Below are 16,965 nucleotides of genomic sequence, written 5' to 3'. Positions count from 1 at the left end.
CTCCAGGTGAGGAGAAGCCCCGCCCCCACAGTTTCAGTCAGGGTTAAAGGTCAGGTGACTAAATAACACAGCATGAGAGGAAGTCAACAAATCGAAGTCTGACACTCTGCAGGCCTGGCGTCATACTCGCAACCCTTCCCAGAGAGAGTGATAGGCACTGAGACTGTGTCATTTGAATCTTCAAAATAAAAGCTCCTGGTCAGGAAACAAGGCAAAGACGTCCGAGAAGTTGTAGTTTCTCTCTCTCGCACAGACACACACAATCACACGCCTTGTTTGCTATTCACAAACTTTTGGCCATGTATCGTGTACATTGTAAAAGAACAAAATGTGTCCAATAGGGTTTGGACAGCAGAGCAACATTTCCATGAACACGTGATCAAATTAAACTACCTGGACAAAAGTATCTGGACGCTCAGTTTAAAAACAATATAATAATAAATTGCGTTTGTTAATTTTTTTGAGGAATTGGACTTTTTGGGAATATTTTCTTTAGGGCTGTCAACAGAGAAACAGAGAGTTTCTCTAGAGAGTTCCTCTGGTCTCAGCTGCTCTGGGATCAGATCAGAAGCTGCAGCTGGTTTGTACCGAGCTGGAGCTTCTGTGTCCACTATCTCATCACTGGTTCTCAGGACCTGACCAGGAAGTCACTGGTTGCTGGTTTGATTCCTCAGTTTATCAGACTCATTGAAACATCATGAAAAGGACTCGTCCACATGTTCAACACGAGACCCTCACACTCAGGACTCAGTGTTAAAACGAGACCTGATCCGACTCCATCGGTTCAGAACCAGACACACGACCGGACGTCACCTGAGTCCTCCAGTTAAAACAGGAACTGGGGACCTGAACCAGTTCATCTGCATGAACTGAACTGGGAACTGAGCTGGCTGGACACTGAGATGTGGATTCACATTAAATTGTTTAAAGTTTGTTTGATTTAAAAAAGAAATAGGAAGCCCCAACTGGTTAGGATGAAGGTTCTTTGAGTTTGATTAAAATAAGAAGGTTCTAAATCACATCATCCTGTGTTTGCTCAGAGGCACAGCAGTCAGCCACATTTCTTTATGGTGTGATATGGTTTAGATTGATTTTACTCTATTAATAACTATCATGTGGACTTGTCATCAATAACCAAACGAATGTTAAATGTATATATCCACCTTCTGTCGTTTATCTTTCCGTTCCCACAACAATATACAGAGCATTTAGAAATGGTGATTAATCAGAGTAATCACAGCCACCCTGAGGTAATCTGATTACATTGAAATAGTGTTGTTGCTACAACTACATTTGTTTGCTGCCCACATACATAAAGCTAAACAGACAAGTGACGACCATGTGTTCTGATCAGCTACATACATGACCAAAAGTATGTGGACACACACACACACACACACACACACACACACACACACACACACACACACACACACACACACACACACACACACACACACACACACACACACACACACACACACACACACACACACACACACACACACACACACACACACACACACACACACACACACACACACACACACACACACAAAATCCTGGATGGCCCTTATGACGGGCAGGTCAGTTGCCATGGAGACAGACATCAGCTTAGGGAGAACACGGGCGAGCGAGGGTCAGTCCAGCAGGGTGCCTTGCTCCTGGGCTCGGGTCAGTCCAGCAGTGTGCCTTGCTCCTGGGCTCGGGTCATTCCAGCAGTGTGCCTTGCTCCTGGGCTCGGGTCAGTCCAGCAGTGTGCCTTGCTCCTGGGCTCGGGTCAGGCTGTCTTTGCGATGCAGGTGGTGGACGCCCATCCTCTTCGGACTCTTCTGAGGCCGGTGCGAGGGCCCGGTGCTGGAGGGGGGGGGGTCGTTCTCCAGCACGCGGGGGGAGATGACGGGCAGGTCGTGGGGGAGGACGTCTCTCTCCTCCTCCTGCTGCTGCTCGTTCCTGTGGGCGTGGACGGGGCTGGACGCCACGGTGACCGCAGTGTCCCCGCTGCCACCGTCCTCCTCCAGGTTCATCAGCAGCACCTCCCCCTCCTCCACCGAGCCCTCCCCCCCGTACCGGCCCCTCCTGCCGGGCCGCGGCTCGGTGTCGGTGTCGGTGTCGAGGCTGGAGCCGCGGCTTGGCGTCCAGCTCCTCGCAGATGATCCCTCCTCGCCATCTGAGTACGCCGTCCTGTGGTGGTCAAAGGAGGCCCCACCCCCTCCCGCCTGACTCCTCCTTTGCAGCTCCTTAGCCATCTGACTGCTGAACGACGTACGGTGGACCAGGGAGTTGTCGCAAGTCGGCGCCATCTTCTCCACAAACATCCTCTGCCAGTTGGACAGAAGATCCTCCTCCGAGCTGCCGGAGCTCGCCATCACGCTGAGAGCCTGGGGGGGGGGGGGGGTAACAAGGATTAACAGGGATTAAATGAACGTTGAACATGATCAGCTGATCTGGTCCAACAGGTGCATGATGACATCACAGATCAATAAAACAACAATGAAGGTGGGCGGGGCTTCAGCCTACCTGTGGGGGGCTGCTGAAGGGGCTCGACTGGCTGGATAGAGGCTCGCTGGCGACATCCCTCTGTGAAGGTGGCGTGTGCTGGTTGGCTCCACCCCCCCCAGCCAAGGAGGGGGCGGGGCTGCTGGGGGCTAAACGCTCGTCATCGTTTTGGACGAGGCTCATGGAGATCGCCTGCCTTGTGGCGTAGGTGCAGTTGGGAAGTGGCGAGTTTTTGGGGATCTTCACTTTATCGTCTGAGGTGAACTCGATGACCTTGCGGCCTGGGTACAGGGGGTGGGGGTGTGGCGGCGCCGGGTACGGATTCAGCTTCTCGAAAGAGGGAGCCCCGCCTCCCTCCTCACCCTCCAACTGCCCGTCCAGACTGCTCTGACTGCGACAGGACCCGTTGTGTTGCAACGCTTCCTGAGCGGCTCCGTTGTCCCGGCCCCGTCCCTCGGCCCCAACGGGGCCCGTCATGTCCACGTGCACAAAGACGTCCTCAGCAACGGGTCGCCCGCAGCTGCTTGATTGGGCAGAATTCAGCACTAGTGGCTCGGGTTTCTCCAGGACCCGGGCGATGACGGAGGTCGGCACGACGTCTGCGGGCGTCAAACTGAGCGTGTCCGGGTCCTGGGGGCCCGAGGCCCCCCCTGACAGAGTCTTCATGTGTTTGTTCAACATATCTTGAAGCTCAGAGGGCAGCTGAGGACACACACACACACACACACACTGATTAGTTATCGATGACGAGCAGTGACATCGTCATTTCTCTGATGACATCATCAAGTGACTTACATCAGCGAACTTGTGGTTCCTGAAATGCGACTTGTTGCACTTGAGCAGCTGAACGGCCAAATTACAGTCGTGTCGATATCGCTCCTGAGGAGAGAGACACAGACTACATTACCCATCAGCCTCAGCTCGACACTACCAATCAGTCCTGAAGGTTTGGTTTTATTCTTGGTTGTGACACAGTGAAACATCTGGTTCAAACTGCAGAGAAGAAATAAACATATGAACTTTGACCTGTTTTCCACCAAAGGGAACAGAGTCGGGTTCAGAGCTGCTTCAACCTGCAAACCTCTTCAGAACCAGTTTACGTTTCTATCTTTACAGACCTGACTGTACAAATCAACCCTTTTTATATTTGATATTAAATTATATTCATTCATTCATTCTATGCTCGCTCTCTTCTCTCTCATGCTCACACTCCCTGACTCAGCCTCACACACACACACACACACACACACACACACACACACACACACACACACACACACACACACACACACACACACACACACACACACACACACACACACACACACACACACACACACACACACACACACACACACACACACACACACACACACACACAGCTGTGGCTGGTCTTGTTGGTCACGATAACTCCGCCCCCGGCCTCTGATGTAGGAAAAGTCTTCGAGACGGGAATGCTGTAATAAATCTAAATCTAAATAAGGAATCAGATCAAGTGATACTGAATGGATTCTCACATTGAGCTCCTCCAGTCGGTCGATTGTGTTCTTGGCGTCCAGCAGTTTGTTGGTGAGCTCCACAATCTCCTGGTCCATCGTCTTTTTGTCCCTCTCCACCTTCCGCAGCTGTGAGGGGGGGGCGGAGACATTACATTAGTGCATCGGCTGTCAATCACAGCAGACAAGCAATCAAGAGGCTGAATTGAGGGAAGGCGGAACTTTAGCTGAAAGACGACATTCAGATGATGTGGGAATTTTAAAAGAATGAAGGCAGTCGTATATTTTATTTAAACTTAAAACGTGGCCTTCACCATCTAAATAACTTTAAATATTACCATTAGACTTTGTATCATAAGAAACATTTAAGTTATTATTATATACATATCTATGGCATCTTAATGCTCACTAGGAGGAAGCAGCTCCATATCAGTAGGATTTATATTTAAATATATCGAATATATGCTTTATATTGAATTTGTTGTTTATTGACAAATTAGCAAAAAAATCCCTCATGGCGGACTGTCATGGTCTTATTGTAATTTTGTTAGAGCACCATTGGCTGGATTTGCCTAACCCTAACCCATTTTATGTCAATTGGACTTATAATGTGAGGGGCGTGGCCTTTGGATTTTCTTTTAATGCTTTATCAGCGCCACCACGTGGCGAACTGAGGTCATGCTTCAGGGAAAGTTAATGCTCATTAATTCCAGTTACTGGTAAGTTTCGTGTTTCTAGCTCATTCCAGCTCACGGAATAAAAATAATTACCAACCAGAGCAAAACCAAAGGGTTCTAGCCCTTCGGCAATTACATAACAAAATACTTTTTGGGGATAATTTCGAAATATTTCAGCAAATAAATATCAAATAATGTATGTTTTTGATAAGATATAAAGATACTATTGGAGCATTAACGATCACATGACGTCAGTTTGTTTCCTGACTTCATGTTCAAACTTCTTCAGACTGAAGAAAAAAAAGTCAGGATGAAGATGATGAATGAAACCCAACTGCATGAACCCATGTCTGACTGACGGCAGCCTGACGAAGATGAAAAAGATGATGAAGATGAGTGAGTCCATCACAGAGCAGCGTGAGAAAAGAAGAGAAGATGAAAAACGACATCAGACAAACAGGAAGTGGATTGAAAGGTTTGATGTCACGTGTTTGACAGAAAAGTTGTTTATAACATCAGTTTTGAAATATCGTATATATTTAATAACAAATGATTTATTAAGTTAGTTTTAATATAATTATTTCAACTTTTAAAGCTTTTAATTATTTAAATGATCTGAATAAGGAAATAAGGAAGTTAAGAAGTAAATAGATTTGACTTTTTTTCCACTGATTACAGTGACCTCTAACCTCCTGCTCTGTTTCCCATGGCAACTGCCCCCTGTCAGTCAAATCAATTTTTACACAGTTAATCAATACACAGCATCAGAGTGTGTTCATGTAGTTATTGATCAGTGATTATCTGATAGTGGCTAATTTGAACCACACACACACAAATACAAACAACCATACACAAGTAAATTTGAGACCAAATCAAGAGGTTCGTTACTGTCTAAATACTAATATGAATAAATATATATTATGAGGTAAACATCAACAGTACTATGAATATCAATGTGAAAACATTAATGTTATCATGAATAAATTCAGAGAAATTAACAAACACACACTGGTTAGACTCTTTACTGAAAATCAGTTGAGATCAAAGGTCACAAGGGAACTACCAGAGCGTGAAGCTTCTCCTCCAGATCCTGATTGGTTCTCTGAGACGCTGTGTAGCTGTTCTGGAGTCTGCACTCAGAGAGAGATAGAGAAATGTGTTATCACATCTGAAAACTCGCTTCTTCTTCTGTCAGTGAACGCATCACTGTTCGGACTGAGTTTCCTCATCAGCCTCGACCATCCAAGCCTGAATTCACATAAACCAGTTCATCCAGTTATTATACCCTATATGGACAAAGTGAATGGTTTGGTTTTGTATTTATAAATCTCTTTTCTAGTCTTGATGACTCAAAGCTCTTTAACGTACAGTTTCACACACACATATTCACACACACATTCATACAGTGCATCTAATCGCAGCACTTTGTTATTCTATGGGGGGGGCCATTCAGGGTTCAGCATCTTGCCCAAGGACACTTTGGCATGCAGATGTCTCAGACTGGGGATCAAACCGCCGACCTTCAGGTTGGAGGACGACCACGCTACCCCCAGCCACAAAGCCGCGGGTGCAGGTAGTCCATTCTAGTTCAGTGATGGGTTAGGTTTAGGGTTTAACTCTAACCCAGGGCTCTGTGGGGCCAGTCCAGCTCTTCCACACCAAACCCACCCAGCCGAGCCTTTATGAACCGGAGCAGGATCACAAAGATTTAACTCCACTGGAACTCAGGGTCCAACCAATGGGACTGAATCAAACACTTGAATTCAATGTGTGAGTGGTGGGTCCCATTACTTCTGTCCGTAAAGTGTAAATCGTCCACCTGCCCCTTACTCTGAATTCACCCCTCAGTCGAGGCACTATTCGAATACTCTGTCAGTGAACACATCCCTGTTCTTTAAATGAAGTGGTGACTTCCTGTGAAACGGCCAATTACAGATCAGCTCCACTCTCTCGCTTCTTTTATCTGCCAATCACACCACTCGTCACTACTAGAATCTGCTCACCTGCGGAACTTGTCCCTCATCTTATCCAAGTCGTCTCTGGTCCGGCTTAGCTCCGCCTCCATGTAATGACGGTTGCCATCAAACTCCGCCTCCATGGCCTCCATCTTGTGGGTGGAGAGAGAAAGGCGGTGCCGAAGGTCCTCATTCTGCTGTTGCAGGATTCTGGGTAATGGGAGGAGGGGGTGAGGGGGCCGATGATTGATGAATCGGTAGATTATTGATTTGACTGTGATATGTTATATGTAAAGAGACTGACCTGATCCTGTCAGCATCTGTTAACGCCTCCTGAAACACAACAACATCAGTTATATTCACTACCGTACAAATAATCAATTATCAAACAGAAATTTCACTGTTGACTGAATTTATGCCGATAACGTTATTGATTATTGGCTCAACATGTGACACTGTCGGTGGTGGGAGGTCAATAAACAACGTCATGGAGACGACAGGATGTTTCCTGTCTCATTGATCTGTGTCGATGTTTAGTTCCCAGCATGCAGCAGGGCTTCACTGAGCAGAAACATCAATAACTCAGCTGCTGTGACTGAACCAATCAGACGGCTACAGTTATTGTTGATGAAACAAGCTGAGTTTCTCTCTCACTCTCTCCCTGAGGATGATGTGGGGGAGGGTGAGATGAAGGATGAGGGGCTGAGGATGAGGAAGATGATGATGAGGAGGGTGAGGATGACGAAGAGGAGGTGAGATGAAGGATGAGGGGGTGAGGATGAGGAAGATGATGATGAGGAGGGTGAGGATGACGATGAGGAGGTGAGATGAAGGATGAGGGGCTGAGGATGAATATGATGGAGGGTGAGGATGAGGAAGATGATGATGAGGAGGGTGAGGATGACGATGAGGAGGTGAGATGAAGGATGAGGGGGTGAGGATGAATATGAAGGAGGGTGAGGATGAGGATGAGGATGAGGAGGATGACGATGACGATGAGGAGGTGAGATGAAGGATGAGGGGGTGAGGATGAATATGATGGAGGGTGAGGATGAGGAAGATGATGATGATGATGAGGAGGGTGAGGATGACGATGAGGAGGTGAGATGAAGGATGAGGGGGTGAGGATGAATATGATGGAGGGTGAGGATGAGGAAGATGACGATGAGGAGGTGAGATGAAGGATGAGGGGGTGAGGATGAATATGATGGAGGGTGAGGATGAGGAAGATGATGATGAGGAGGGTGAGGATGACGATGAAGTTGGATGAAGGATGAGGGGTTGAGGATGAATATGAAGGAGGATGAGGGGTTGAGGATGATGATGAGGAGGGTGAGGATGACGAAGAGGAGGTGAGATGAAGGATGAGGGGTGAGGATGAATATGAAGGAGGGTGAGGATGAGGAGGGTGAGGATGACGAAGAGGAGGTGAGATGAAGGATGAGGGGGTGAGGATGAACATGAAGGAGGATGATGATGAGGAGGGTGAGGATGATGATGAGGTGAGATGAAGGATGAGGGGGTGAGGATGAATATGAAGTAGGGTGAGGATGATGATGAGGAGGTGAGATGAAGGGGTGAGGATGAATATGAAGGAGGGTGAGGATGATGATGAGGAGGTGAGATGAAGGATGAGAGGGTGAGGATGAACATGAAGGAGGATGATGATGAGGAGGGTGAGGATGATGATGAGGTGAGATGAAGGATGAGGGGGTGAGGATGAATATGAAGGAGGGTGAGGATGAGGATGAGGAGGATGACGATGACGATGAGGAGGTGAGATGAAGGATGAGGGGGTGAGGATGAATATGAAGGAGGGTGAGGATGATGATGAGGAGGGTGAGGATGACGATGAGGAGGTGAGATGAAGGATGAGGGGGTGAGGATGAATATGAAGGAGGGTGAGGATGAGGATGAGGAGGATGACGATGACGATGAGGAGGTGAGATGAAGGATGAGGGGGTGAGGATGAATATGATGGAGGGTGAGGATGAGGAAGATGATGATGAGGAGGGTGAGGATGACGATGAGGAGGTGAGATGAAGGATGAGGGGGTGAGGATGAATATGATGGAGGGTGAGGATGAGGAAGATGACGATGAGGAGGTGAGATGAAGGATGAGGGGGTGAGGATGAATATGATGGAGGGTGAGGATGAGGAAGATGATGATGAGGAGGGTGAGGATGACGATGAAGTTAGATGAAGGATGAGGGGTTGAGGATGAATATGAAGGAGGATGAGGGGTTGAGGATGATGATGAGGAGTGTGAGGATGACGAAGAGGAGGTGAGATGAAGGATGAGGGGTGAGGATGAATATGAAGGAGGGTGAGGATGAGGAGGGTGAGGATGACGAAGAGGAGGTGAGATGAAGGATGAGGGGGTGAGGATGAACATGAAGGAGGATGATGATGAGGAGGGTGAGGATGATGATGAGGAGGTGAGATGAAGGATGAGGGGGTGAGGATGAATATGAAGTAGGGTGAGGATGATGATGAGGAGGTGAGATGAAGGGGTGAGGATGAATATGAAGGAGGGTGAGGATGATGATGAGGAGGTGAGATGAAGGATGAGAGGGTGAGGATGAACATGAAGGAGGATGATGATGAGGAGGGTGAGGATGATGATGAGGTGAGATGAAGGATGAGGGGGTGAGGATGAATATGAAGGAGGGTGAGATGATGAGGAGGGTGAGGATGAGGAGGATGATGATGAGGAGGGTGAGGATGATGATGAGGAGGTGAGATGAAGGATGAGGGGGTGAGGATGAATATGAAGGAGGGTGAGGATGATGATGAGGTGAGATGATGATGAGGAGGGTGAGGATGAGGATGAGGAGGATGATGATGAGGACGGTGAGGATGACGAAGAGGAGGTGAGATGAAGGATGAGGGGTGAGGATGAATATGAAGGAGGGTGAGGATGAGGAGGGTGATGATGAGGAGGGTGAGGATGAGGATGAGAAGGATGATGATGAGGAGGGTGAGGATGACGAAGAGGAGGTGAGATGAAGGATGAGGGGGTGAGGATGAATATGAAGGAGGGTGAGGATGATGATGAGGTGAGATGATGATGAGGAGGGTGAGGATGAGGATGAGGAGGATGATGATGAGGACGGTGAGGATGACGAAGAGGAGGTGAGATGAAGGATGAGGGGGTGAGGACGTACCTTGATGCGGGACAGCAGTGACAGATTTGTGAAAGGATGTTTGTTTTCCTGAACTTTCATTTTTATCCCTTTATTCACGCCCAACACTTCTTCCTTAGGCCCCGCCTCCTCTTGGATGTCACATTGGTGCTGAGGGGTCTCCTGCCATGCCCCCTCCCCCTGCAGGGGCTGGTACCAGCTACTGGGACGCTGCACTGCCGCCACCCAGTCGTCCCAGCGCCTCGTGCGGTCAGTGGAGGAACACCCTGTCCGCTGTTTCCTGTGGGCAGGGCGGCGGCCCGGATGTCTGCGATGAGGGGCGGGGCTAACTGGCTCTACGGAGGGGGACCTACCCAACAGGGTGAGGTGGGCGGGGCTTAGGACTCGACAGGTGATTTCATCCAGAAAGTTGGAGAACCGAACTTTTTCCTCCAAAATCTGCCTCTTCCGGTTCCAGTCGGTCATAGATGGCAGGGGCGGGGCCGAGGACCGGCGTGGGGCTGCCACCCGCTGCGCCACACGGTCCAGTGAGCGGACAGCGCTGCCCTGACTTTCATCCAGCAGCTCCACTGACTTTGATTTCCTGATGATATCGTAGGTGTGTTCCACGTCCAGAGAGGTCGGCTGCTTCAAGATGCCCTTCGGTGGGACAGAAGTCTGTCTCTGGATCCCACAGTGATGCTCTCTTCTGGCGCCACTGGCGGGGCTGTGTTTCCAGGCAGGGCTTCGATGTGCTGGCAAACTCTGGTTGCCGATGACTGCGAAGCGACTTGCTGGATGGTGCATGTTAAGAGGACTCTGGCTAGGACTTGACATGCTGTGAGGACTTGTTGGATGCCGCTCAGATGCCGTTACGCCCATCGCTGTGCTTCTGATCCTGTTGGGGCGGCCGGTGTGGCTTCTGAGGAGCGAGGATGAGGGGATGCAGAGCTCGAGACTGGACAAACTAGAGACTTCTGGCTCACTGTCCGAGAACGGGAGCGGTGATGTTTGGACACCATGCAGCAGCCCAGTGCTTCGTGGCTGTTTAGCAGTAAAGTGGGTAAGGTACTGAAAAGGGGGTGGGGGGGTGTTTATAGCGTGTAGGTTTACCTGATTGATGTCGGGCTGCGGTGCAGGCGGGGGTGGAGCGACGGGCATGGTGTGGCGGGTCTCGCGGTGCTGTGGTGGAGCCTTACGATACGGCTTCCTAGCAGGGGCTGCGCTCGTCATCCTGGATCCTGTTTCTTAGTTTCTTTACTTCCTGATGGTTTGTCAGTCCTGTCAGGAGAAGAAGAGATGAGGTAGAAACGCAGACTCCACCAATCAACCGCCAACAGCCTGCCAATCACCCACTGACCGCCTGCCAACCGCTCGCAACCAGACCTCATCCAAAACTGACTCTGACACGACCGTCACTCTCTCTCTCTGCAGATCAATGCTCAGTCACCCCTCATCAGCATCAACCAGGCCTCATGCATGTGTGTGCGATGAAGTGCAAATGTGTGTTTGTGAGGATCAAGCACGAGAATCATCTGCACTGTGAGGACATCCCTTCAACACTAGTAAAAGGTCAGTCATCACACACACACAAAACATCACAAAAGTACATCAATGCTATAATTGGTGTGTCAGTGTGTGTGTGTGTGTGTGGTTTGTCTTCCTAAAGTTATGAGGCATATTTTGGTTCTAGATCATCTTGAGGATATTTTGACTGGTCCTCACAAAGTCCAAGGGTTGTTTGAGGGTTAAGACTTGACTTTAGGGTTAGAATAAGACTTAAGTTAAGGTTAGGGTTAGGGGCTAGGGATACGAGTGTCCTCACAACTATAGAAAGGAAAGAAGCTATAGAAAGTGTGTGTGTCTGTCTGTCTGTCTGTCTGTCTGTCTGTGTGTGTGTGTGTGTGTCCTCAGGCATCTCATTGATCTCAGTGTGTTTCCAGGACAGGAAGTACAGCTGCATTGATCTGAATGATGCTAACATTAGCCTGTTAATGACAGAACACAGTGTAGGCAGCTAACGTGCTACATGTCAGAGGAGGAGACGTCGAGATGCCGCGTCACGTCCAAAAGACCCAATAAGAGACACTCGCTTGGGGCTCAACAGGAAGGACACAGTGCTGCTAATAGATGCTCTGTATGAATGTGTGTGTGTGAATGGGTGAATGTAAAACTGCAAAGAGCTTTGAGTCATCAAGACTAGAAAAGAGATTTATAAATACAAAACCGTTCATCATAATAGATATTAAGATGACTAGAATAATAATTACAATAACAGTTATAATATAAATATAATAACTAAATGTGACGACCCCCTCCAGCCTCACCTGGACACTAGGTGTCCTTTAGCTTTATTCCTCTGAGCTTAATTCACGACTCTCCCCGTCCTAACAGCAGCATGACTTTTCTTTTGTTTGCTTTTCAACTTACACACTTAACTGAGCCACACATACTTTACATGACTGACCTACACAAAGAACCAGACCATGGAAATTTCATGCAAATGGAATAATTGCAGCCGGAGAGGTACTTCCTTTTAACAGTAGGTGGGTACTACTAATAAGTATGAAAAATTTTTATTTATTGTTGCCAGTGGGTGGAGCTATAACTTTAAAGGAGACATACATGCCCATTTTACCTCAAGTTGAAATGTCTAAAGTATTTTGGTCAAAATACCACAAGGATCATTTAAAACAGCTCCTTTTTACCCTGTCTGAAACAGTCCTCCTCAGATTGACCTGTTCTTACGAGCAGGGTTCATACACATTTTGACCAATGGATTTCCATGACTTTTCAATAACTTTAAACCAAATTTCCATGACCGAACATTTTGTGAGATCTCGGTGTATTCGCGAAAAAGTGACAATGTAGTATTCAAACTAACAATGAGAATTCCAAGGCACACAGTATACCTTAAATTACACAAACCCAAGTATGCCTGCTTATATTTTAGCGTATTTCTTGAAAAGCATTAATATTTTCATATTAATATTCACTATTTATAGGCTATATTAAAATGCAGTGAAAAAAAAAAAAAAAAAGCGTGTTTCCTCATTGAGACCTTTATTCGAAGATGAACAACTCTTGTGGCAGTTAAACGGGATCCGTTCACTGGGAACACTTGAAAATATGCGCTGCTGTACTCTAAACTAAGCACCGTTGGGAGCTAGCTGAATTTGACTGTTCCCGCCCTCTCAGTCAAGTTATTGTCACGCCCTAACTCCCGGAACCCCTCACCCAGACCCGGGTCTGTTGGGGTTCCCCTCCGCGTGGACTGACGATCCGTGTGCGGACATGAAGCCGAGCAGCGCAGGTTAGCTCCGGGCTGCTAACATCCTCGCTGTGCTGCGTTCAAGGCAACTCGGATATTCCGACGTCCTGCCACATGGCGAACATGCAATAGTTTTCATCCATGAAAATATAATGGTATCGACAAAACTCATCGTCTATTAATTATGCCCATCCCTAAAATGAACAACATGAAAATATTAATATAACAAAATTCCATGACTTTTCCAGGTTTTCCATGACCGTACGAAACCCTGTACAAGGCCATGTATGAGACTACCGTTTGGCCTGTGACGAGGAAAGCATACGGAAGCTCATACGCAGTCACTCAAGCATGACGTTTCTGACAGAGGAACCAACCATAACAAATCACGGGAGTTTTTCTCCTCCTTCCTTTTCTCTTTCTGTCCTTTCTCACCACATTCTTTCAACGTTCTCCTTTGTTCTGTCATTTCTTTTTTCATGTCTTTCTGTATATTTCCTTCTTTATTCCATCCTGTCATTCACCCATCCCCTGCTTCTCTCAGTCTGAACTCCACACTTTGTGCTTCAGTCTGTCTAGTCGTATCAGAGGTTTGTCGTGTCGTCTAATAGGTCTGTCAGGTGGTAAGTCTGATTCATCCACAAAACAAAACACCTGAAACACAAACAGGCGAGAGCTGTGCAAACATGTCCGTGATACATGAAATAAAGTCACTGAGGAAACATATGTTCTGTGGAAATTTAAAGACTCATCAACCCAGTCACGCATTAATCAGTTGCCATGGTTACAGGGAGAGAAAAATGAAAACAGACAAACCAGAGAAGAAGGGAGGAGGATTACCTGTCCTCTCTTCAGGTGTCTCAACTCTCAATAACTAAAAGTTATTAAACTGCTGAGGTCAGAGTTCCAACAGGGAGACAACACAACATCATCTCCACAGTGATGTTTTTACAAACAGACAGAAAAGATCCAAGGCCACTGAGTTAATGAATGAAAAGATGCTCACCTTGTACATCAGTACACTATGCTCTCCATCCTCTCTGCTGTACCCTCTCACATTCAGTCCATTACCTCCTCCTCTTTCTCCCGTGGGCATATGAACCTCAGACCACCTGAAACACAAGATGGAGGGATGGAAAAACACACGTCAATACCAGCTGCCAGTCAGACAGAAAAGAGAGACGTGACGAGAAACTAAATACAGACTGAAAGTGAAAACAGGGGCTGAGATACCTACAATTACAGGCTAAATACACGCTAAAAGCCAAAAATACAAGCACATTACAATTAGCGGTTTAAAAAATAAGAATACATGCAAACCCTAACCCCTAAAAAAAAGGGTTACTACGATTAAAGGATAAACCATAATAATGTTAAAAACTAAAAAAGGCAATGTTTACTTGAGGTGTTCATGATTTTACAGGAAGTGAACACATGTTTACAGGAAGTGTAACTGCGCTTACAGGAAGTGCACATGCGTTTCAAGGAAGTGCACATGCATTTCAAGGAAATGCGTTTTCAGGAATTTTACAGGCGTTAACAGGAAGTGTACATTCATTTACAGGAAGTGTACAGGCGTTTACAGGAAGTGTACAGGCGTATACAGGAAGTGTACAGGCGTTTACAGGCAGTGCACATGCGTATACAGGAAGTGCACATGCGTTTACAGGGAGTGCACATGCGTTTACAGGAAATGCATATGCGTTTTCAGGAAGTTTACATACATTTTACAGGAAGTGTACAGGCATTTAAAAGGAAGTGTACAGGCGTATACAGGAAATGTACAGGCATTTACAGGAAGTGTACAGGCATTTTCAGGAAGTGCACAGGCGTTTAAAGGAAGTGTAAAGGCGTATACAGGAAGTGTACAGGCGTATACAGGAAGTGTACAGGCGTTTACAGGAAGTGCACATGCGTTTACAGGAAGTTCACAGGTGTTTACAGGAAGTTTACAGGAAGTGCACATGCGTTTACAGGAAGTTTACAGGGATTTACAGGAAGTGCCCATGCGTTTACAGGAAGTTTACAGGAAGTGCACATGCGTTTGCAGGCATTTGTGTGCTGTGAAATCCATCGGCTGCAAAGAAAAACTCCAGAACGGGAAGCACACACAAACCCGACCCATTCAGCTGCTGCCTGGAATCAAAGTGTTATTGTGCTGTTGTGTTGCTTGTTGATCTGCACCTATCGACAACATCATTGATGATCAGGTGAACATTCGCCTTCACGTCCTCGTGTTGTCGCCGTGACGGAGATAGGGAGACCTGACCTTCGTCAGTCACCATGGAAACAAGGGCCTCTCCTCTGTCATACAACTTTTAAACAGTTGTATGTTTTGTGATGAACAGGCTTTACTGAAATAAATTGCTGTCTCTTATATTATCCAATCATGAAGCTCCACACACACACACACACACATAACCTGACAATGACGGTAGCTGTGTCATAATTCAGGGCCACAGAGGCTCCACCTGAGCTCTGGACTACGAAGCAGGATTTGTGTGCAACAGGAAAACTTCAGGTTTAAAGAGTTTTCAGTCCAAGAGGCTTGTTCGCTTAAAATCAACATGGTAACTTATCCCGAACAGCTGATCTGCTCCAGGTTAAGTTGCAGATAAGAGATCAGACAGTATGAAGCTCCGCCCACTGATCACTCACTTCCTTTGAACCCTGATATCATGTTCTTAGAGGATCCATTGAGCTGGTGGGGATCGTTAGTCTCTGAGGAGGACCAGGACCTGAGAGACCCACAAGAACCTTTCAGCTCCTCTGATGCAGTGTTGTTCCAGTTCACACTTCAAACAAACTAGTTCACGTTCATTTGTTCTGTTTTATATTGGGATGATTTCAGTGACAAACTGACGTCATGTGTTTAGTTATTAACCGATGGGGTCGGATCATGTCTGCTTGTCGCTCCGCCCACTTTCACACCGAGTCCTGACGTCTCGTGTTGTACTGAGCACAACATGTTGACCAGTCATTGTTTATGATGTCAGAGAGAGCAGTGAGGAGGAGGAAACTGAAACTCCACCTGGGTACAAACCCAGTGAGCCGCTGTGGACCAGAGAGAAACTGCTCCCACTGTTCTTCAGCCGCTCTGATACAGTAAAGACGAAAGATGCAGCTCACAAGTCTGAAAGAAGTCAAATCAAAGTGGAGACCACTGACCCCCCGAGTCCTGAGCCGAGAGATTCTCCCTGAGCTCAAAGCACAGTGCTGCTGTGTCATGTGAAAGCAGCTCCACAGGTTTTCTTTGAGGTTTTAACGTAAAATGTTCACAAACAACGACACTTCACTGATTCACTGAGGAGAGCGAGAGATAGAGAGCAACTGATCAATAACTGATGGATCAATATATTTGTGTATTCAATGCAAGTGACACACACACACACACACACACACACACACACACACACACACACACACACACACACACACACACACACACACACACACACACACACACACACACACACACACACACACACACACACACACACACACACACACACACACACACACACACACACACACACACACACACACACACACACACAGAGTAGCTCACCTGTTAGCTCGGCTCGGCTAATCTCCACCAGCACCCGGAGACGACAGGAAAGTTTACCCGGAGCTCCGGCGGCAGGAGGGTGGAGGGTGGAGGGTGGAGGCCGGGCAGCAGCGATAAGATCCGGTCGCAGATGATACAAGGGACGAGGCCACGGGAGCGGGCGGCGACCGGAGAAGCTGCGCTCGGACACGCTGCGGTTCGCGGGGCCAGAAGCGCTCAGAACCGGGAGGATAAAGTTGATCTGCGGCTTCGTTCAGCTGTCGCCATCTTCACCCGCGGGGCATGACGGGTAATCCTCTGGAACGTCCTGCGTGCTGACGTCACACACCTTCCGCTTAGGGGTCAGGTGGAAACATAGCGGAAAACCTCCATAT

At 47.5% G+C, this 16,965-nt stretch overlaps 1 protein-coding gene and 1 long non-coding RNA gene across 2 annotated transcripts in view; one reads left to right on the top strand and one right to left on the bottom strand.

Moving 5' to 3' along the window:
- Positions 1-1,152: 1,152 nt before the first annotated feature.
- tjap1 (tight junction associated protein 1 (peripheral)) lies at positions 1,153-16,864 on the bottom strand. The gene is made up of 10 exons (XM_062400867.1): positions 16,592-16,864; positions 14,030-14,135; positions 10,866-11,033; positions 6,932-6,960; positions 6,676-6,837; positions 5,736-5,802; positions 4,017-4,124; positions 3,295-3,378; positions 2,521-3,201; positions 1,153-2,381 (listed from the first exon to the last, which is right to left on the bottom strand). Exons 3-10 carry the CDS (start codon positions 10,983-10,985, stop codon positions 1,746-1,748), a joined length of 1,887 nt encoding a protein of 628 aa, XP_062256851.1. The 5' UTR covers positions 10,986-11,033; positions 14,030-14,135; positions 16,592-16,864; the 3' UTR covers positions 1,153-1,745.
- Positions 16,865-16,915: 51 nt separating this feature from the next.
- LOC133966109 (uncharacterized) overlaps positions 16,916-16,965 on the top strand; it is a 2,116-nt gene continuing 2,066 nt past the window's right edge. Inside the window, exon 1 of the long non-coding RNA XR_009923921.1 lies at positions 16,916-16,965. This exon is cut by the window's right edge and continues 66 nt beyond it. This is a non-coding gene — a long non-coding RNA (uncharacterized LOC133966109).

Source organism: Platichthys flesus, chromosome 12 (genome assembly GCF_949316205.1).
Source record: "Platichthys flesus chromosome 12, fPlaFle2.1, whole genome shotgun sequence".
Lineage (NCBI taxonomy): Eukaryota > Metazoa > Chordata > Actinopteri > Pleuronectiformes > Pleuronectidae > Platichthys > Platichthys flesus.
The sequence above is the reverse complement of the archived record's forward strand: the minus strand, read 5'-3'. Positions and strand labels throughout refer to the sequence as shown.